At 37.3% G+C, this 23,798-nt stretch overlaps 2 protein-coding genes across 3 annotated transcripts; one reads left to right on the top strand and one right to left on the bottom strand.

Moving 5' to 3' along the window:
• Positions 1–945: 945 nt before the first annotated feature.
• cox6b2 (cytochrome c oxidase subunit 6B2) lies at positions 946–6,442 on the bottom strand. The gene is made up of 4 exons (XM_079627017.1): positions 6,309–6,442; positions 5,681–5,807; positions 5,145–5,245; positions 946–1,239 (listed from the first exon to the last, which is right to left on the bottom strand). The coding sequence occupies exons 2-4, from the start codon at positions 5,784–5,786 to the stop codon at positions 1,186–1,188; spliced, it is 261 nt and encodes an 86-aa protein (XP_079483143.1). The 5' UTR covers positions 5,787–5,807; positions 6,309–6,442; the 3' UTR covers positions 946–1,185.
• A 1,329-nt stretch (positions 6,443–7,771) lies between these two features.
• Positions 7,772–23,221, top strand: rasip1 (Ras interacting protein 1). 2 transcript variants are annotated; one of them, XM_079624880.1, is made up of 17 exons: positions 7,772–7,848; positions 8,387–8,680; positions 9,836–9,957; positions 11,046–11,494; positions 12,874–13,134; positions 13,229–13,458; positions 13,895–14,050; positions 14,449–14,653; positions 16,497–16,795; positions 17,602–17,763; positions 19,170–19,210; positions 20,468–20,622; positions 21,176–21,288; positions 21,371–21,659; positions 21,808–21,971; positions 22,094–22,235; positions 22,673–23,221. In XM_079624880.1, exons 3-17 carry the CDS (start codon positions 9,836–9,838, stop codon positions 22,849–22,851), a joined length of 2,967 nt encoding a protein of 988 aa, XP_079481006.1. In that variant the 5' UTR covers positions 7,772–7,848; positions 8,387–8,680; the 3' UTR covers positions 22,852–23,221. The 2 variants fall into 2 exon arrangements, with proteins under 2 accessions (XP_079481006.1, XP_079481005.1); XM_079624879.1 differs by having other exon boundaries at positions 7,773–7,848; positions 8,387–8,773.
• The last annotated feature ends 577 nt before the right edge of the window (positions 23,222–23,798 follow it).

Raw genomic sequence — 23,798 nt, 5'->3', positions numbered from 1 at the left:
TCCTTAGAGCATCACAGATGAGTTTTTGCATGCTTCAAGTCGAGTTTTTGCATGCTTCAGTTAAGTAACCTAATCTGTCGCTAACATGAAAGGAACATTGACTTGTACAAATGTTATATGAATGAAAATATGTAGATAACGCATTCAAATGTGCATTATTTACAGGACATTTTATAAAAGCAGTGTATAAAGCATTAAACTAAAGTGAAGAATTATAAAGCTGCTTATTGAAATCAAAACCTACAGTAACAAAAAAAAAAAGGGCAGAAAACTGAAGTTCACCTTGAGTATACACTTCTAGTGTGTCCTTTTGCCCTCATGGTTTGCATCAGATATTAAACAGATATAGAAATAGCGGAATTTTATAGTCTGTGCAATCAGTATGTTGTCACTGCAATTGCTAAATTTTCAAGTCTTAGTAATGGTTGCCGTCACAATAAGTAGGCTACCAAATGAATGCCCTTTTACCGCCATCTGGTGTTTTAAAAGCCAAGAGCACGATGACTTCAAACCGCAGAATTAAATAGAGCCGTTTAAATAAATTATATAGAACCTCCTAACTTCTTAATCACTGATTTCACTTAACCTCATCCTGTCTGTTCAAACTGAATTAGCCTTTGAATTATTGCTTGAACTCTGTATGGCTAAATCCAGTATCTTAATATGAGTGTTAATTCAGTAAGACATGTAGAACTTAAGGAACAGAATTCAACTTGGTCATCAACAACTATCTGCAAACTTAAACTTTGTGCAATCTGACAAAAACATACACATTTATTTAAAAAACATCAATAGCACATATTCTTTAACTCCACACCTGACTAAAGCCACTAAATGACTCAATTTTCAAATGTTCAGACTTAGTATGCTGGTTAATAGACTATAATTTGTTTGTACTTCATTAAAAAAACAAAACCCACACAAACAAAAACAAAACCATTGAAATCAGTTGGAATAGTGCGTTTTTATTTTGTAATTTTTAACAGTAAGTTGTAGAGCGACAAAGCGTGACGCTAATGTAGGACCTCAAAATGCTAAAGGACAAAAGGTCACATGATTTGGAGGAGCACTCTGAATGACCTTTCATCCTCCAGCGGGCAAAGGACGACATCAAAAAAGGATAATATATTATGAGGTACTCTACAAAAGGAGGGGAGTTCATGAATTGAAGGTAACAGCGAACATTTAGATTTTTCCAGGGAAGCTTCCATCCTCAATCTGTCCATCCCATTTCTCCACCTGAAGGAAAGAACAAAGACAAGAACACATTGCATTTTAAATATAATCCCTGCAGCCCTTCATATCTTATCACATTCCACAGTCATTGCTTGTGTCTTGTTGCATAAAATGAAAGAAAAAGAGCAATTACATCAGGTTATATATTAGAAAATGGTTGACTTAAAATCCTGTAATTTTAGGGAGGATCATGCATTTTGTGACTTCAGTAAATGTACTACACATTACTTAGTGTTCTTTACTTAAACTAAGCTGCTTCTCTACACTCCTAACGTTTTGAACAGGAGCCATTTAATTATGATGATCAGGATGGGAACCCCCGCTGCCAATAATTGTATGTATTTCTAGTTATTACCTGACAGTAAGGCAGAATGACATTGATTTATAAAAAAAAAAAAAAAACTGAGTCTCAATATTTTGGTGACAAATGAACATCTGCAGAGATTGCAGCATTAATCTACTTAATAATCGTAAAATACCAAAACTACTGGATGGATTTCCAGTAACACTGATGATTGCAAGCATGGCTACAGGAATTCTTACACTAGAGTCACGGAGGTTCTTGTGCATTTAAAGAGACAAACTTTACAGTGTTTAATGTACTAATTTTTTTTAAAGGCTATAATAACCCGTCATAGCCACACTTGACAGATTATGTATGAAAGCAAAAAATACTATTTTGTGGAGTTTTGGGCACTTCCTAAACCTGCATACTATTTCAGAAAATAAACCTGATCTAATTTTTAGCCTCTTTTCTTGCAAATATGTTAAAGATTTAAAAAAGAAACAAAAGATTTGAAATGGCAGACAGTCAAGATATTTGCTTATGATTTTATGTCTGAGCAACTCTCTGCTTGCTGTAGTTATATAAGTGGATGATTTACACACTTACCATTCAAATGTTTGAAATGAAAAAAAAAAAAACACTCGTAAGCAAAAATCACATACCCTTGGGGGCCTTATAAACATATTTAGATAAAGTTTTATACATAGATATAGATCATGCCAGTCCAGTATTAGGCAGGGGGTCACTTTGTAAATAAACTATGCGCCTATAAACTGAACAAGTAATACTCATGCGCATGATGTCACAATTTGTTTTCACAAATTCACTGTTTTTTATTTTTTTTTCATGGAAACAACATTAAGGTTTTCAAAAACGTACAATTTAAAACCAGTTTTAAAGGTGCGTTTTCAGGCCCTTAAAATGCTATTGACAAATTAAAGACCAAAATGCATTTTAACTTTCTATTCAAAGAATCCTGTAAATGCATAGTTACACAAAATATTGAAGACTAATTGATTTCTGAAGGATCATGTGACACTGAAGACTAGAGTAATGGTTGCTGAAAATTCAGCTTTGCCATCACAGGAATAAATTACAAAATCAATTAAATGCAGCCTTGGTGAGCAGAACAATCTTATTTTAAAAACATTAACTTGAACGCAAGTGTAATTAAAGTGTAGGAGAAAACAGTAGCAGTATTAACATCAAGTGGCATGGCATCTAACGCACAGAAGCCACTGGCAAATGTCACTATGCTTAGAGGCACAAAGATTTTCATTGGCATGTGCCAGTAAAACTTGTGACGTGCCGATGGATTGCGTCATGTGCCACTGACAATGTTGAGGAACATGTCGCCGTATGTTGTGACACCTCCAGTTGTGACTGACAGATGAGTTGAGCAGCTATACTAATGTAATTGTTACAAAATCCGAAATAAATATCCAAATTTAGTGATAAAAAAAAGTATCAATTAAACGCATTTACAAATCGGAAATATTTTTCTAATATGTAGTCAGTTTGAGGCACATCTGTATTTGAGTGGCATGTACGCAATATGAATGTTGTGTAATACCAGTACTACATGTTGTTGATCACGCAAACTGCCCATTCTAAGAAACACACAAAATTAATCTATCATGAGTCACTACGAATAGCAAATTAAGGCGAGACACTACAGGTGAATAGGGAAATATTTGTAACTAGCAGATATCACCATGAAACTTTCCCAGTAGATTACCTACATTAAGATGAGAAAAAAATGTATTACAAGTTTTCTGTAATTTATTGTTTAAATATGCAATTAGGCATTATCTAATTAAATATGCGCTAATTTGTCTATATTTAAAAAAACGAAATCTCAGAATTGGATAAAGCCAGGTTCAAAATTCTTTTTTCATTGTGTTCACATATTAGATGGGGAAAAAATTACAGAGGGATTTATGGATATCTACTTTTGTTATCCTGTAAAACAGAATATACTGTCAATAGCCTTAAAAAATGTATTTTCGCCATGTTTTTTGGAATAAAATGTTATATAAATCAGGCTAGGAATAATATATTTACAAATCCCTCTGTAATTGTCTTCATAATATAACTAGGTACAAGACTGGAAAGTTTGGTGTGTATAGGTGCTACTGAAGAGGAGATTTCGGACTTGGAGTATGAGAGAAAAGTCATTTTGAGAAAAAGGCATTTAAAGATTTGTAATGTAAAAAAATCATACTTTTTTAGTGGAAACAACTATTTACTGACACAATATCTTATCAAATCATTAGCAACAACAATACAAACGACCTAAATCACATCAAAACTTATAAACACAGCATTTATGGCCTTTAACTGAGCAGAAAAACAGTCAAAAACACACATCTGAGTGTCAGAGCGCGTCACGTGATGCTTCTGAACCAATCAGGTTGTCAGAAATTGACATCAGCCAATGAGATTTCGCTTTTAGGGTTAAATGCCCATTTTACTTTCACGATTGGTTACTGATTAAAAGGAAATGACCATATTTGGATCCGACAGCATTGTACAGAAGAGAGAGAGCTTTCCAGACATGTGCGTGATTAAAGGAAGAACACAGAGATCGCGGAGCAGCGCGTTGATTTAGAACGGCAACTTTTGTTGAATTTCAGAGAAATCTACTGACGCAAATAGACAAAGTGTAGTAAAATAAAGACCTAAATGTGTATTTTGGACTTTTTTTCAGCACAAGTCTGAAAGAAAACATGTTATTGAAGACAAATAGCCCAAAATCTCAAAATTGACCAGTGAAAAAAAACGATGTTTTTGCCTGCCGTGTCTCGCCTTAAGTCGCGTCTGTTATTGTAAACCTTTATTTTTGCATGATGCTGCATGCAGTATAAGTAAGTGTAGCATTGGCCAAATATGAATTAATATTGATCCAAATAAATATAGATATAATTGAATCAGTGGTTAGTGGTTTTCATCTATGGCTTTAATATTTCACAAATAATGGAATTATGTCATAAGAAATAAAAAAAACATTTTTAACAATATGATCATGCATTCTTTCTGGAGATGCCTAAATGTTTTGATTAAGTACCTGACTTGCTGGATCCACATTATAATAGACATTTAGTTTAATATAATATCTACAGACCTACATTACTCTGCTTTGTGAAGAGCCGGTGTCAAGGCCCAGCACACTTCCGAATGGTTGGTGCCAGTTTTCATAATGCATTTTGGAATGGTAGGTGTCACTTTATAATGGTGTTAGGCATTTTCTCTCATGGTAGTTTACAACACGAAATTCCTGAATGGCAAGTGTCCATTTGTGATGGCACAACCCCTGCTGGTTTCACTTTAGTTGTGGTCACCTATCTAAATAGTGTCTACATTCTTTTATAATTCCAAATGACACAGCTGAACTGTCAATCCTATGCAAATAGGAAAAAATTTGTGGAGTTATAAAAACAAATGTATTTAAATACATTGTAAAAAACGTGTTATAATAAAAATAGAGGGCTTGGTGATGTCAGCAAAGAGGAAATGATTGTTTTGAATAAAAATACACACTGATGAATGTACTCAATCTGGATTTGAAGTTGACTACAGTGTTATAACTTGGTTATTCAGACTGAAGCATTTTCAGACTCACCCAGCTTAATGGACACAGGCTCTTGTAGACTCTCTGATACCAGTCGCAGGGAGAAGTTTCCTGCCCTTTGCTTGACAAAGCCTTATTACACCTGTGAAAGTCTGACAGTAAGAAACAACAGTAAGTAACCTGCACTGAAATCAGCAAGAAATAGTCCATAGTCTACAACTCAAGCATCCGCCACAAGTTACTCAATTCATAATGTGTTTTGATAAGATCAAACAATCAATAGATTCATTACAGCTCATGACTTCAGTTCAGAGGTTTGTTGACACCGCCGATGTGACCTTGACTAAAACACTTAAATCCAGGGTGCTCCAAGGGAACTATTTGTGAGATCAGTATACAATTAATAATCACAGTTGAAAAGCATCTAAGGCTCATAGTCATTCTGATGATTTTGTACAGGCCTGTGTGTAAAGCACGCTTTCATTAATGATGCGATTTAGTTATAGATTATCTGCCCAACGTTTGAAAGCACTTGTCATCATTTTGTGTACAAATGTGGTTCATATAATCATTTCTACTGTACTTACCTAGGTAATTTTGGAAACAGTTTCGTGTCTGATTAGTGTTTGGAAAACGGGCATCGAATGGAGCCGTTCTGTAGTTCTTGATCTTGTCCTCAATAACATCAGCCATCTTCAGTCGCAGGTAATGGGTCTACGTGACAAAGATTCACAGATCGACAACATTACCAAAGTAGCAAAATTAAAGTACACAATGGGGCCTGAGCTGGTCAAATGTCGTAGTTGGTCAGTGTAATAAAACATTTGAGAGAGTGACAGTCAGTCACAGTTTGAACTGACGCCAGCCAGTCTCATCATAGAGGCTTAAAATTAACTTGTTATATTTTAAACTAGCTCTTTCAAATTTCAAAGAGTAATTGTAAGGAATAGTGAAATTGTAAACGCGTTAAATAGGTTTAAAATAGGCTTAAAACGCCAGATATATTAACTCAAGTAACATAACCTTGGTAACGTTAACCGGCGTAAATAGCCCGGTTGCTAACTTGCTAACTCAAATAAACCGTTCTCGTAAATCGCCCGTTGATATTTCATTAATTTTACAATAGAGTAAAAGAAAAGAGTTTCAACAAACCTTCCACAAGATAAACAATTGCACGAAACCGTGGACTAAACAAATATAAATATTGAGGCCTACCTCTTGCTGTGCCCTTTTAGTAACGTCCTCTCGAAAGACTTTCGAAGCGCACTGAATTGTGGGAAGTCAAAGTATGTGGGGGGAGCATGCGGATGCGGCAAGGCGGGGCTTACGAGGCCAATATTAGTAGGCCTATTTATTATTTACACAATTAATTTACAAACGTTCCTCTTGTGTTTATTCGAATCTTTAAATGTAATATGAAGGGAATAAAACAATAATAGTGGTATGAAACGATAATATAGCCTATTAATAATAGGCTAGGTTACTAATGTGTCAGTCATATTCAACAAATAATAATTGCGATATACAATATAAAAATGGGGACGTTAAACTGATGACAAACTAATATTGACATGTACCAGTTACCATTTTAACAGACTAAACACTGGAAAGCAAAAAAAAGTGCATGATAAGACTGTGTAAATCATAAAGTGGAAAAAGGCCTTCAGCATGCCATATGGTCATAACCTTTCCATCTCTGTAAAGAATGTTTATTTTAGTATTTATATATTTTTGCAGGGTATTCGTTTATTTCTGAATATGTTTTGTATATTGTGAGCTTTGTGTTAGTTGTGTAGGTAGGCCTATACAATGGAGCACTTTTTCTTTATATTTTCTGACAAATGTATTGTTTTTTTTGCAGTTGTAGCTTTAATAAATCAATAATGATGATCTGTTAAGAAATCTGTGCACACCATCTAACTGGGAACAATAATTGAACACAGTGAGTGTAGTTACTGTCCTCTGCCTTTGTATGGCACTGCTGGCTACCAAACCATCTTCTCATTCCCGAGCTGGAGTTGGAGTGTGAGAGAGATGTATAATAACTTTTTTTTTTTTTTTTACCAAAGAAAGCGTGTGCTACTGTATGCACACTTCATTCCAAACCCATTCCCTCTGACCAGGAGCCAGGAAGAGCTTTCACTTACACACTAAAAACAAACATGCGGGACAAGTCTGAATGACGCACAGGAGCCTTCACAGCCTGCTGTCAGTGCTTCCTGTCTGAGACATCAACTGCTCTTAGAGCTTTTAGTCTGGCATGGTCTGCATGTGAGTGTGTGTGTATTTATGTTATGTAGAACAGCATAATTGCTTCACATTAAAAATAAATAAAAAATAGTTATAGCTGGATGTTCCTTGAAAGAAAAAATTACTTGAAAAGCAAAATTATATATAATAGTTATTTTACTATTTTATTCTTGTTTTGTCTAAATTTACTAAATTTAGTTAGATTTTAAACAAGAACAATGCTTAAGAATTGGTATATTCATACAAATGCTTCTTATTCTTGTATACACTCAAATAGGATATGTATAATACACACATTCACATACGGATACAAATGCGTCTTCTTTCCTGACACATCATTCTGTTGTTGACAAGGTTAAAGGTTACAGGTGCCTCTCTGTCTTTGACATCCTGTCCCAGGTTTCCTGCTTCCTCTTTTTTTCAAAAGCCCTACAACACAAACCAAAGAGTGTTGGGTAAAACATGCTGAGGCCCGTGCTAATTAGTCTTGTGCCCATTCTTTTAGGTAATGAACATATACTGTTTCAGTTCTTTCAGATGTATTATATTTCCTGAGGATTGTCCCCATAGACCGTAGTTAGGGTAACACCATATTTAATTTCTGACAGGAATGAAAAAGAGTCTGTGAGGGATTGAAGTAAAGTACGTTCAATGAACTGTAGTGTTGTTCAACAGCATAGCAAATGAAATGAAGAACTTTCACTAGAAGAAAACTCCATAAAACAATTTAAAAAGTTGTGAGTTTTGAAAATTACATGTGATAGGCTCTTTATACAGTGAATGCCCATGTAAATACCGCAAGTCCCTCACAGCCTCATTTTCATCCATGTAAAATTCAATATGGCGTCTACCCTGACTAAGGCCTATAGAGCTCTCCTACTCTCAGACAACTTCTGGCGCTGTTTTGATTTTTGTATGGACATATTAGATATCCAGACTAGTGCTTATTTAATTTTCTTGTTTTGCGTTTTGTTTCTTTGACATGGCTTTATGTGTATATTTCACATTCTCTCTCTGTCTCCCTCTCTCTCTCTTTTTCTCAGGATATAGGTGTTGTCCATTGGGGAGGAAGGAAATTCTGTCATTTAGAACAATGGGCCTGCTTCTCTATCTATAGACGCAGAAAACGGGAGAAAGAAAACGAGGAAGAAATAGAAAGCAAGAATAAGGACTATAGAACCCGTCTAGAACAACTTTTACATCGAAAATGAAAAAGACATGCTAAAAACTAGGTGAAAGGACATATTCCGGTAAATCAAAGCAAGGCCTCATGCAGAAAATGGACTATTTAAGCCTAATTATTCTGGAATAAGGAGACACAGAGCCGACCTCCACTGGTATTTATTTTATATTATTATAATACACTTCACAAACAACAACAGCCATTCCGAAGATTTATCCTGTTATAAAGAGGAAGCCCGTCACAGTGGGTAAGTCGCATTCAGATCATCCGCTGGTGAGAAAAGCCATTTTACTGATGCAAAATGACAGGTTTGGAGCTTTAGTCAGCATATACCGAAAACCTTTCCCAACCAAATGTAGTAAATTTTGTGTCTTGGTTTGTTCTATATCCACCATTAACTTTGTAGAATGTGATGAAATCAATTATGGTCACAGAGTCAACATATTAAAAGTGAAGTTCACTTTTGAGGATCGACAGAGGGCAGCTGACACTTAGGGGGTCTGTTCAGGGGTTTTCCCCGTCTGTCTGCGAGGATACATGGAGGTGAAGTCCACAGTCAGGGCGGAGGACAAAAACATGTATGTTATTATGTATAGCCGACGTTCAGCGCTTTTAATCAGAGTATCAAAAGGATGATATTCATAGAATGTGGTTTGGCTGCATGGCTGATCCTCAGCAGTGATAGTTTCATGTTGGTTGATATCTTCGTCATGGGCTCTTGGCGAAGCCACTTGACTCTTACTTGACTTCCACGAGTTTGCTTAGCTCAGGAGCAACAGTGCCAAACCTCTGCTTTTCATTAGACATGTAGACATGAATGTGAAATAAATCTTTTTCTCAGAGCCATAACTATTCACCGCCTGCCGTCAACTTTGTGGCATTCCCTGCTAGCCGCGTTAATGCTCTGTTACTCATAGACTGTTAGATGACGAAGAACGTATGACACGGCACGTCCTGATTATTCTATACGAGACGTTAGCTTTTCCTGCCATTTGTCTACTGAATGTCATTCACTGCCGAGACCTGATTTTGGAGAGGAATAAATATCAATGACACAAACCAAGGAAATTAAATATTTTACAACTTCAAAGTCTTGCACGACGACAGCTAATATTGATATCTTATGTCAATGTTCTTCTGGTGTTTCTCTGCATCTTTTTTTTTTTCTCTGACTGTTTCCCTATTTCCCTTTCTTGCTTTTTCCTACTTACCCTGATCCTTCCTTTCTCAATTTATTTTTGTCCATTTAATCTTTCCATTCTCCGCACTCCCTTCACACAACCCTCACCTCCCTCTCTCACTCCCTCAGATGGAGGATTCTGGCAGTCCCCGATTTAGGAAGCTCCATTTCCCAGTGGGCTTGTGGATAAATTCTCCACGGAAACACTTTGCCAAGTTGGGAGCTCGTTGGCCCAGTGCAGCATCAGTCAAGTCAGTGTTCTGAACTTTCTCTTACTCTCTGGATCAATGACAAATAAGAGTGTCCCCGATTAAGTGAAGTATAGAAAAAGCCTTCAAAAATCTAGCTTAAAAGACATGTGCCAAAGTTCTTAGAAATGCATGTTATTTTCATATGGAAAAACTTTTAAACAATTTTCAACAAAAGTTTCAGTTTAATGACTCTAAATAGGTCTTGTGTTAAAATAAATATCATGAATTAATAATTAAAAAGGTTTTTGGGGAGTCGCACCACATATATTTTTTATAAACTATATAATTTTTTTATAAACGAAACTTGCCTTGTCATAAAAAGGTCAAATTATCTGATATTTTTAGAAACTTATGAACTTGACACACATTCAAGGCCAATAAGGTCAATAAGTAAAATTATATTAGGGTAATAAGTAATTATATTAATAAAGAAAAATATATTTTACTTATGACCTTATTTTGAGCTGTGCAGATTTAAAATAAGTCTGCAAGGGTCCTTGCTTCATTAAAAGTTCATGATTTATTAATTTGCATAACTGCTTGTATTTTGGTTGCACCACATGACCTTGAAAGTGTTCAAATATTTATTCAATACTTTTTCTCAAAAAATAATAAGAAAAGATAATGCCAATTTACTTAAGGTTCTTTTTTCAATAATTTCATTCTTTTAATGAGTTTCTTCTTCTTCATTAAGATATCAGGACAGTTGTATCACCCAAATAGTTTTGAATTTATGCCACCAAATAAAAATATAAAAACGAATCTTAATTCAGAAAATTAGAACATGTTCATCATAGAATAGATGTATTAAAAGTCATTGTAAGATGAATTGCACTTTTAATTGTATTTTTGAATAAATTAATTGATCTGAACAAAATAAAATAACTACTTTCTCTATATTTGTGGCATAAGTAGTGACATATGTTTACTGTCTCCTTCCAAATAGTGAGGACATATTAATGAAACAATTGCATGTGACATCAACATGTCTGTACATACACAGAGTATGTAGACAGCTTATACAGTAACAACTGATATACAATAAATTATTTGTATATCACCTCCTTTCTATTGCTTCATTTCATTAGGTCCACAACTAGCTCAGATGCCGCTTCCCTGCACGAGGCCCCATCATCAGTCCCTTCCTCCCTCTCTCACTCCACCCCTTCTCTTGCCCCACCCTCTCCATCCCCTTCTCCTGCCTTCCTCCGCCCTCGCCCAGCCAATCAGCAGTCCAGGGCCAAAAGGCTGTCTCACCTCTTCCTGAGAGGCCGGTCCAACAGCGACCGAGACCGCGCCATTGGAGAACGTGAGAGGGAAATATGGGCGCATTCTGCCACCCCTTCATCACATCACTACCTGCCTCCTGCTTCCTCTAATGCCCCTGGGCTGGTCAAGATCTATGGAGATGCCCTGTCCAGTGGCGCTAACTATCGGAGCCTCCTGGCAAATATGCACTCCACTGCTCGCCAGCTCATTCAGCAGGTCATCACCCGCTACACTGAGAGAGAACGAGAGAACGAGAGTGAAGACACAGGTATTTCATTCCCTGTAATGGTGAACCAGTCTAGTTAGTTTTTGTGGTCACTAATGTGTACATTTGTAAAAAAAAAAAAAAAAAAAAAAAAATACAGTCCCATAAAATTATGCAACTGATGTGGCCACAGCTATCAAAATCCCAAAAAGACAAAAGCACCATAAATGTATCTAAAAAATGTCTTTCAGACTTGTCCCTGAAGTGTCGTGTGTCTTTCACAAGTCTGGACGAAATTTTTTGGATAAATTTATGATACAAATGATGTGGCCACAGCTGTCAAAATCCAAAAAAGACAAAAGCACCATAAATGTATCCAAAAATGTCTTTCAGACTTGTGCCCTATAATGCAAATTGTTTTGTGCAATGAACGTAGTAAAATATAGTTCACTAGTCACAGATATCATGAAATGATTAATGATTCAAAATGATTAAGTCATTTTTCACTGATAATTGACCTTCACTGTTGCTCTGAAATCTCATTTGTGAACCCCTTTCAGATTCAGAAATGACACACAGACATGCCATGCAAGGTTTGATGACAATAAAGTCAAAATGCTATCAGTCCTTTCATGTGCTGTAACCAAGATTTGTTTTAATGTTTTAAAAAAAAGTCTCTTATGCTCACCAAGGCTGCGTTTATTTGATAAATGCAGTAAAAACAGTAATATTGTTAAATATTATTTAAATTTTGAATAACTGTTTTCTATTTGAATATATTTTAAAATGTTATTTATTGTTATTCAGGATCATTACTCCAGTCTTCAGTGTCACATGATCCGTCAGAAATCATTCTAATATGCTGATTTGGTGCTCAAGAAGCAATTCTTATTATTATCAATGCTGAAAACAGTTGTGCTGCTTAATATTTCAGTGGAAAACATGATAAATTTTTTATTTATGATACATGATACATATACATTTTTCATGGAATTTTTTTGTAACAATGTAAACTAACAGCAAACTTTTGAAGAATAGTGTATTCCGTTCCTCACAAAAAAAATCTCGGAATATAGTGCAATGTCCATATTAATCACTTTTATGGTGCTTTTGTGGTGTTTGAATTGTTGTATGCAAAGAATTAAGAGAAGAATCTTTAGAAATACAATACTGACACATTTGGAATGACATGATGGTGAGTAAATAATGCTTTAGGCAGTTTCATATGGGTGCGCTGCAGCATATTGGGTTCATTCATCCATTATTATCCATTCATCCATTCATCTTATAACGGATGAAAAATAAAACATCAAAAGCAAGCTGCAGATAATTAAATCTGCATTTGAGTGGAGACATCACAGATTATATATAGGAAATTAGGCTTTACCCGCTCATTGTATCATTCCCTTCTGAATGTCCTGACTTCCTGTTCACCTGGTCAGCTCTCCAGAAATATTCCCCCGAGGACTTCCTGTTATGTGATGTCATTGGAAAGCCCATTCCGCAGCCAGATGGATCCATTAAATGGCAAACAGAGTGTCGAAGGGGCGTGGCATCCTGGGAATGCCCCTTACAGCTTGTGGATATGTGGAGACCCAAGGATGGTTTTGAACGACGGTTTGAGATCCAGCGCCTTGATGAATACGAGAGGGAGGAGAAAGAGAAGGAGAAAGAGAGAGAGAGGGATGGAGAGAGCTATCAAGGTTGGAACATCTTCATATTTAACTGTAAGAGATTTTACAAGTGTATTAACCAGTGTGGCAATTAATTTGTGGGAAATCACTATTGTGGTAACAGGTGTACGTTGGAGGCGGAGCCGCATGTCTTCTGGGGGTGGTCCAGAAGAAGAACGAGGTCATCGAGGGCGGAACACAGAACTTAGGAGGAGTATTAGTGATATGAACCTGAGTCTAAGACGTCGTCAGGGCAACACTGCTAGCAATGACCCTCGGCGTTCTGGAAATGCCTCAAACAATGGACAGGATAGAAAGAACATAGTGAGCATGATGGCATCTGAAGGGGAAGAGGTAAAATAAAGATACAGACCAACTTTTCAATACATTACAACCTCAATAATGTGAAATCAAATTAATAACGCAGGGCTCAACAATAAGGACTTTTTTCTGCTTGCCCGGTTTTGGCCAGTAGGTCAGATTTCTTCTTGTCCTTCCAATATTTTTACCCTTCCAATGTACAAATTGTACATTTTACAACATATTAAAGTACATTTTACAAGCTGTCCAACCCATTCCTTGTCATGAAAAGTTCAAATTAACTGATATTTTAAGTGATCTTGATTTCTCCTTGCCCTTCCAACAGTTTCACCTGAGAGATCCTGAGCATCCTTATTGTTTAACCTTATAATGTCATACCTAATATGCCACAACATAAGACAATGTGATATGTGTGTCATGATAAATGCATGTAATTCATTCTCTGTACTATCCTTGTGTGATTTTTCAGGTCCCTGGGCCAAGAGGTAGTGGATGTGAGGCGGACAGACGTACTCGTGCAGCAGAGGAAGACACCTGTGACCTGGAAGTGATGTCGCAGAGTCTGATCCTTCCACCGACAGATCGGCCTTACTTCCTGTTACTGCAGGGCTATGACCAGAGCAAGGCTAGACATGCATCAACTCACTTATCTTACAGCCATCCCATGACATCATTCCTGTATTCCTCTAATCACAACATACCATCAAAGCTTTCATACCTTTGAGTGGAATGGCCATTGAACAAACTGCACAAAACAGCCACACAGAAGCTCTATAAACACACACGGGCTGCACAATACCAACACAAGCATGCTGTGTCTACTGCTTCATCTCTGCACAATGACCTCACACAAGCACATATTGTCGAAAACTGTAACACTCTTCATTCCTTATCGTCGGTGTATTTCTGCAACTTAAGATAGGAGATTGCACAGATTGTAGTAAAGACCACAATGAAGATGATAACGGCTTTTTTCCACTCTCGTTGTTCTCCTTCTCACTCTCTTGTTTATTATTTGTTCAGGACTTTGTGTTGTACATAATGACGGGTCACACACATGTTTTTGGGCGGAAGCCAACATTCTGTGAGCGTGAGATGGACAGGGAGAGAGAGAGGAAGGGGAAGAGGCCTCTAAAAGTGGACACTTACCTCTCAGCTCCTGACCTGCTTGCCCGACACCTCCTGATCAGAAGAGACACAGCCGTCCCAGAGCAACCACGCGGTCAAGGTACCCTGACACCAAGCTAACAAAAGACAGATAAAAGCAATGAAGAACATTTCACAGAACGAAACGTAAGGGGTTTGTTGCACCTGGGCTCTGATTTTGATACTTTTTGACATTCGCATTCAATAATGCGGCACCAAGGATTTCAAACATTCGTGATAAAACAGGAACAGGCAGTACTGACGTGAAGAAACACTGCAATCAGTGTTGGGTGATTGGGTGACAACCATTTTATTGATTAAATAGTGCTGACAAACTCTGCGACATTGCTTTTTCACTTTTTTGATACTTTATAATGCTGCCCACACCCAGCCCGATTTTCACCTTGGTTTTCCACTCACCTAACAGTTAATGGAAATCACCAACAAAAGCCAGAAATCTGAGGCAAATCTGCACTCAATCATGACCTCAGCTAACGATCACTGTGTCAGTTTTCAAAGGCAAGAAACTGAGAGAAGTGCCAATGCATTGCAGATGCCCGACAGATATTTATGCTGCTGCCCACACACTATAAAGACTTCCAAGGTCGTTGGATTTCTGTTCTTTTTACACTGCACAACTGTTGGGCCTCGCCAATGTCAGTTTCATTCTAAACTATTTTCAAATGACAGGACTTGGACTGCAGACAGGTCTAGATATTTAGTCTGCTAATGCCGCCCACACCCTACACGATAGCCCTGATTTTCATAAACAGTTAATGGAGATTGCCGCCAAAAGCCCAAAATGAGAGGCAAATCTGTGCTTGTTCACAGTGACAGTCGCTATGTGCAATCTGAGAGAAGACCAATGCATCTCTGATACTCGAGATCTTTTTGCGTGTTAAATATTATCGGTGATGCCCGAGAGATATGTAGAACGTTAAATATCTAGACCTGTCTGCAATCTAAGTCCTGTGGTGTGAAATGTGTTTTGAAGGGAATTGACATCGGTGACGACTAACAGTGTGAAAAGAACAGCAATCCGATTACTTTGAAAGTCGTGTAGTGTGTGGGAGGCATAACACGGACAGCAAAAAGATCACTAGCGTCAACCCATGGAAACAAACATGCAAGTCCTTCTGTTGTGCTAGCTTATATTGCTAGGCGACGAAGAAGGTCAATATTAAAGTTGACATGAAATAGAGTTTGCAGTAGTCTTTTCTTCCCCGTTGTGACATATATCTGAGTGAAACAGCTTCTCAAACAAGAAAAAAATGTAGGACGGGATTTGATTTTGCGCATTGCGAATTGTATGGATTGTTGTGGTTTAGTATTGCGGTGATATCATGTGAGTGACAGGTTGCCCTGCCCTCACGCCAGTAAACATCATCAGAGAAGATAAGAGATGTTGCTGCAAGTAGGAGCGGATGTTATTTTGATTAAAGATTACAAAGGGTACATGAATAAAAAAATAAAAAAAATTGTGCATGGATAAATCATTTATATTAATAAATACTTTAATATTCCAAAAAAAGGTCAATTTTAATTTCATGGTTAACTCTTTCACATGCTTGTTGAATGATGGAGGAAAATACATTTATCAAACAAAAAACTATCAAAACATAGTTCACAAAAGCACTGAAATACCACAGTGTTCTGTGTGTACCATGGCAGTACTGGGGTATATTGGAGTACCCAGCAAATATCATTTTACATGAATAGTAAATTAATAATATGGTAATTATTGAAATAGCTCAAATGCATACACAGGCTACTTTTGCAGTGAACTATAGCTTCTAGCGCAATTACTTTTTCAGCTTTTAGCTTAGCAATTTTTTTTCCCTGTTGCTAGTTCAGCCAGCTACATGTTTTGAGTAGCTTGCCCAATACTGTCTGCAATTATGCTTCTTGTTCTCATTCTTCCTTAGCCTTGGCCCGTCCATTCAGAGGAGGACCTGTCACTCTTAATGGAGCTCCACTTTATAGAGAAGCAGCCCTAAAGCCAGGAGACTTGTTGGGTCTTGGCAGCCACTTCCTTTTCCTTTACCGTGACCCCCGTGTGACCCCCGCCCCGCCCCTGGCCTTACCGCCACCATGGCAAGGTGACATGTCAACTTCCTACGGCCCTGGTGGGATGACAGATAGACAGGAAATGCTTCGGCAGTATCTGGGGTCCACAGAATCACTGCTAAGATTCCAGGCCAAACATGCTGATGCCTTGCTGCAGGTAAACACTGATGCAATCGAAAAATCCTTCTGATATATCTGTCATAAACAAACAGTAGTGCATGTAAATACAGAGTTCTGACAGGGGGATTTTACCATAATGATTTACTGAACGGAAATCTAATATAATGCGGCATACTTAGTGAGTGTTGCAATGAAACTTAATTTAGGAAAGATATAATCACTGGTGTAACAAATACTGCAGTAGTTTCAGTTTTGCCATGGCATCATAATATTTACAAATCGGTTACTACTTCATTTCAGACGAGACCACTTTGGCAAGTTTACTTGAGTTTATTGAACACAATTTATCTTTGGCGGTATGGTTCCTTATGGGGGTTCTTGCTCAATAACTAATGACATACAGAGCTTTAGCATTAACCCCCCTATGGAACCATCAGCTTGAGTGATATACAGATGATTAAGACAGTTTAGTAATGTCTTTAAGCAAAACGGTTTTAACATGTAGACGTAGCAGTAATTCCCGGGACGTCTATACTGTAGCTTGGCTAGGAGGATGACTGACTCGGCGATGATGTCCATGACAGCTAGGACTTGAAGCCTTGGTAATCTGGAACAAAGAGATGACAGCCAGAAGGTGCACAGAAAAATGCTTGATACTTATAGTGGTGAGGGCGGGAGGGTTGCGAGCAGTTTGAGCATGCTTACCGAGCAGTAATGCCACGTATATCCTCCTGTCTAATTGGAGAAAGGTAGTGGTTGGAACGATTTGACAGCTGACCGCATTAACTGATCGCAGCCTATGCCTACGTGGCCTGTCGGAACTGACGCTGTGCTTGATTTCAGGAAATTATTTCGAAGAATTCCAGTCCAGATTCAGGGGGCGGGGCCTTAGCACCTGCCTTTCTTATGTCGCTCATGATTGACTACGCCTCTAAACAGCTGGATCCTGAATTGACACCACAACTGCTTTTTAAGGCAGCCAATCAGATCAAAGGAATTGTTTGGGTAAGTATCCAAAAGTCCAGACCAGTGATTGACCAACCTAGGTTATGTGTACATGATTTTGCTTTGTTAAACCTATAAAACAGAAACAAAACAGTTTTAAATTAAAGGTATAGCGGAGGATCTTTCCTAATTTTAGAAAAGACCCGCCCTCTCCATTTAAAAAAAAAAACATGCGCAACACTATATTTGCTCCCGAGAGGGAACGCCTACTAGCAGTGATTTTAAATGGATTTCTCCAAATAGCATGACAAACTTTACCTGTCTAGTAGAATCTTCGCGACTGCGGCATCAGTGGGAAGCCAAACCTGTGCTTTTAGCGCACGCCAGCGTGTGAACGGCCTTACGTAAACATATCACCAGAATGATTGACACTTAGGTGGACCAATAGTATAGGCTACCCACCCGGAAAAAGAAAATCCTCCGCTATACCTTTAATATATACAATAAATAAAATATGTTATTTAAATAATTATCATTATAATTATTTTAACAATTGAATTAAGCATTAATCTTGAACTTTTAGTACTTTTAGCTCACATTCTTTTTTTTATTCTTTTTTTTAAGTATTTCTGTTTTGTAATTTTCATCCCATCAAATGTCTACCAATCAAACCAATATCAAACTAAATGGAATTATAACATGACAAATACTTCTAGATCTTTTTTAAACCAATAGTATATTTTTAGATTAGTTTTTAAGTGAATCATTGTAATTATAGCAATTTTATTATGTACAGTATAATATTCGTTAAAATGAACACATTATGTCTAATTTGTTGAATTAGATGCAGTGCTTGAGCCTCACTCATGGGAGAAAATAGGCTGGGAACCACTGGTCTAGATGATATGAAATATTGTGATATTATAAAGTGTAAAACCACAACCTTTATTAAGAGTAAAGTGAAGCACAGGGTTGGGCTGTTATGTAACAGCACTGAGACGGCTATTGGAATGCAAAGGTGATATTGAACATGACATGATTTGAACAGGCCATAGTTCCTCACACTGTTTCTGCCCTCTTTGGCTCATTCAAAGTTGTTATGTCAAACTAAGGCACAGATAAACCTGGAGTAACAGTTAAAACACACAACAAACACTAATAGTTTATCTGAGAGTGTTGTTCTGGAGTGTCTTAAAATGGACTCTCTCTCTGCACTGTTAAACTGTGGTTGAGGAGCCACAGCTGCAGACACAGATGGGCTTTCACTGGAATTTCGCCGTAGTTTGTAAACAGAGGTTGACTGATGTCATTTCCACCCTTTTGGAAAATGTGCTGTCATTGTCCGGACACATCAGCCAAACACTCCCACCCATGCATTCATCCGAGTCTGCTTTAATCTCTCTCTCTCTCTCTCTCTCTCTCTCTCTCTCTCTCTCTCTCTCTCTCTCTCTCTCTCTCTCTCTCAGGACAAAATTAAAGAGTTCGGTGACAAACATCCAACACAAAAGTAAGAACCTGCACTACCTCTCTATGCTGTGGATCTGTATACACTGTTCAAACATTGTTGCTCAGTGACAGACCTGTAAACAGTAAATTCCTATCACCTTACCCAGCACTGAGCACGTGTTATGTTTTAATGTTTAAATATATAATTAATGTATACAAATAAATGTTAAATATTTTATGAAATAATAATACACAAAATTAAATATATAAACACGGCTGTTTGGATTTAAATAGGCAATTGCTCATAGGCAATCATTATTGCAGTGATTATTATGTTCCTAGGATTTTATACTGTATGTTTGGCAACCGTTCTTCTAACCCTAATTGATGGAGTGTGCAGATTTTCATTTCTTAAACAACCATGTGAAATCATGGCCATATTTCAGGATGTCAAGATTCCTTAGGCTCAAATTGTGAAAGAATGGTTGGCAGGGAGCATGAAGAATCATTTTCACACATGAATGAACACCAGAACCATTGAATTAAAGTCCAGAACTTAAATTCATTGAAAGTCTTTGGGATGTGCTGGAGTAAACTTTACAGAGTGCTCGACTCTTACATTGTCAATACAAGATCTTGACCAAAAATGTATGCACCTCTTGATGGAAATAACATCGCAACAAGAGGTGCATACATTTTTGGTCAAGATCTTGTATTGACAATGCAAGAGTCAAGCACTCTGTAAAGTCTACTTAAGTGTCTTCCTACATGGTTGTTTAAAAAAATGAAGAACTACACACTCCATCATCTGTGTATAATAAACATTTTCCTCTAAAGGCCCATTCACACCAAGGACGAAAACTATAATGCTAACGATAAAGATATAGTTCTAAAAATCTTTCTAAATATCAAAGAACAGCAGAATCTAGACCACAACTACAATGATAATGACACAGAGAAACAATGTCATAGGAATCACTTTCAGAATTTTTTTTCTCCAGCTGATGGAAGTGATGAAAACCATGACAGCCAATCAGAATCCATCCTGCTTCAAAGAACTTGAGCATTTGAAGCGGTAGACGACAAAACTGTAGTGCGTGCTTATAAACAGAATGATATAATCCGCTGGTGGTGGACGCTAATCTAGTTATCATTCTTGGTGTGAACGGGCCTTAAGAGTTTGAAAACTTTAGAACTTATAAAACTATCCTTAGATGCCACAAGCTAAAAATTTCAGATGGTGCCCAACCATGTATAAAAAAAATAAAAAACCTGTATGAAACCAATAATTCCTTTTTGTTGTTGTTGTGTTGTAAAGCCCAGCAGAAGCGGAGGTTGAACTTCCTCCCCCAAGCATGCAGAAGCTCTCATCTGACCTTCAACCTCTCATGTTCTGGATGTCCAATGCCACAGAGCTCCTCAACTTCTTTCAGGTCAAAGTCGAAGCCATGGAAAAAGAATGGGAATTTGAAGGTGAGCGAGAGATCAGCGATTACAGCATGTTTTCTGAAAACCAAAAATACTTGTATTACACAATGTTCCATATCTTCAGCTGTAGACGTGTTATGTCTTTTGTTCAAATAAATCAGTTTTCTCTCATCTCTAACTATCCCATCTTGTCCTTTTTGGTAAACCTGCTAGTCTAAGCAAACATTATGACCTGCGGGATAGGCCTGAACTGTGAAAAGAATTACAATGAGAATATATTCAACCTACTGACTTACTGTATGGCTCAACTCAAATACAAGAGTAAACGTTAAAATGTTTGGCAAATGATGTCAAAATGTACTCGTCATATGATAACATATTGCGCATTGTCAACAAGCAGCAAGTTTTCTTTCAAAGATGAGCTCGTAAAATAACATTTTATTGTCAATGAATATGCTGAAACTAATTGCAGTTATTATAAAGTATCAATGTTAATAATCAGCTTAGTCACACCTGGGATGGTCAGAATATTTCTCCATGTGATTTTATGGACATTTTGAGTTATGTATGGTAAGTTTTATCTCACATTAACCTGTAGCCCCGGGTGACCCTGTGCTTTCGGCTGACATGGACACCTGTTCTGAGGCGCTGGCACAGCTGGATGACGTCATCATGCACACCTTTCAGCAATGTGTTTACCATCTGACCAAGGTGAGAGAATGTGCATCAGTGCTGCTCGAATGACCCATTTTTTTATATAATGTATTTATATCTCATTTCCTCTCTCTTTCAGACATTATACTCCCTCCTCCCAGCACTGTTAGACACTAACCCCTTCTCCAGTGAGGAGAAGAAGAAAGGAAAAGCAGGAGCCAAGGACAGAGCAGGAAGTGAAGGTGAAGGAGACGATGAAGAGGACGTCTCCACTTTGCCGCCCACCGTGGCTGGACTGGTGGAAGTGTATCGCTGCTCTCTGCAGCTTTCCCGAGAAGCTTGCCTCTCTCCACCGCTAACCTCCCAAACATTTGGCTACCTCTTCTTCTTCACAAACACGTCTCTTCTCAACACACTCTTGGAGAGAGGTGAGAATTTACAATCTTTCATAAACACAGTTGTGTTTGCGCATGGTTTCGAGCAGCGATGACAGAAGCTGACTTGTGATGGCAATGAGTTTATGGCTGGACCAGCAGTGTGATGTTGAAAATGATTTGTTCGTTCCATCTTAAACAGACAGTCTGTTCTCTTGGTCACGTGCGGTTCAAATCCGGACAAATCTGGACCTGGTTCTAGACTGGCTACAAGGAGCAGGCCTTGGAGATATTGCATCAGAGTTTCTAAAGAAACTATCAGTTACGGTCAACTTCCTGTGCATACCTAAGACACGCCTTATTCAGGTGAGAGTCTGAGAACAAACAGACCCCTGCGCTGAATATGAAAATAAATACTAGCACAATGATATTTAACATCCATAATTATTTCAGTCACATGACAATCAATTTCCACTCTCTTTCTTCAGTCATCCTGGTCAAGTTTACAGGAAGAACATTCCTTGCTAAATCCTTCCCAGCTTCACCATCTTCTCACTCATTATAAACTTGGACCAACGAGAGCCCCACCTTCCTCATGGGCTCCGCCTCTCGGTACCGAGCTTGAAGGTGGTGAGTAACAACCTTAATAAAATAAACTTATTTTTTAAAAAGTAATGATAATACGCCCCTAAACTATAGGCTACATCAGCTTCTTGGGGCATTTGGGGTTAGTGAATTAAGAAATGAATACTTTTATTCAGCAAAGATGCATTAAACTGATCAAAAGTGACAGTAAAGACATTCAGCTTCAACACCACAGGAATAAATTACATTTTAAAATGTATTCACAAAATACAGTTATTTCAAATTGTAACAAAATATCATAATATTAATATTTTTACGGTATTTTTGAATAAATGCATTCTTGCTTAGCATAAAATACCTCTTTCAAAAATATAAAAACAATGTTGACTACAACTTTTCAATTTTAGTGTATATGTAATATATTTATATTATCATAATATAGGCCTATATATTTTTCTTTAATATTATGCACATGTTTTCAGATATTTTTGAGAGTTTCTTGGACCATCCTCCTCTTATCCTGCCTAACGAGACACCTCGCCTGGACCTGACTCAGCCAATCCCAAGCCCTGATCTACTGAAGGAAGTGACACGCCTGAGAACATTCCTGTGGGGGCTCGACCAGGATGAACTTCCTGCTAATCAGAGGACTAGACTGTAACATTATTTCATTCCAGTTGTGAAATAATGAACATTATCTAGTTCTCATATAAAGAAACTATCAGTCTTTAGATTCTATAGTAGGCTACATAAGGGCCTGTACATGTAAAATTAATTTCAGGTGACATTCCTTCTTTCTTTGCCTATCAAGCACATCTATTTGGTTTTAAAGGAAATACACTGGCTTAATTATGAATATGTATAATTAATCGCATTGGTTACCTTAAAGGTTTATGTTATAGGGAATTCATTGCCTGGTTGCAATGATAAATGCCAGCCTGTTATTTTACACAATCTTCTAATGTTCTGTTAAAGTAGGTTTTTCACTGTTTGTATTTCTGTAATAAATAAAAATTACATATATCCCCTGGTATGTTTTATTATTATTATTATTAATGGATTTTCATACTTTTTGTGAGAGTCTGTGGAGGCCACATGCTGTTCTATTAATCAACACTGGGTGGCATGATCGCAATGTATTCAACAATTAGTTAGTGAGAAACACCACTGGTCAGTTAAACCACCAGTAGCCTACACTAAAAAGGCAAATCACTTATGACATATATTTTCGTGGATCAGTGTCCGTATATATCAGAAAATGTATATAATGGGATTCTAGAAGGGTTTTGAATTTTAAATAGCCTAGTTGTTATGTGTTTACAGTGGAAATACTGATACTTGCAGGTGCCCTTACAAACATTTACCAGGGCAACCACATACTCGTTTACGCCTAAATAACACAGTTACTATAGATATTGTTACTACTGAAAACCATAATAAATTAATATGGGCATATATTTTTCTTTATTTGATAACGGTTAAACAAATTCCAAGTTATCGCAATTTTACTGCAACTCTTCCATGGAACCAATATTTGTGCGGGAAATATAGTATTTTGATAGGATTACTTCTTTGAAGCCAGGGTAAACCTTGGGTAAACATAATTAA

This window comes from Phoxinus phoxinus (assembly GCF_949152265.1).
Source record: "Phoxinus phoxinus genome assembly, chromosome: 10".
In the NCBI taxonomy this organism is placed as follows: domain Eukaryota; kingdom Metazoa; phylum Chordata; class Actinopteri; order Cypriniformes; family Leuciscidae; genus Phoxinus; species Phoxinus phoxinus.
Note: the sequence above shows the minus strand (reverse complement) of the source record. Positions and strands in the feature narration are given on the sequence as shown.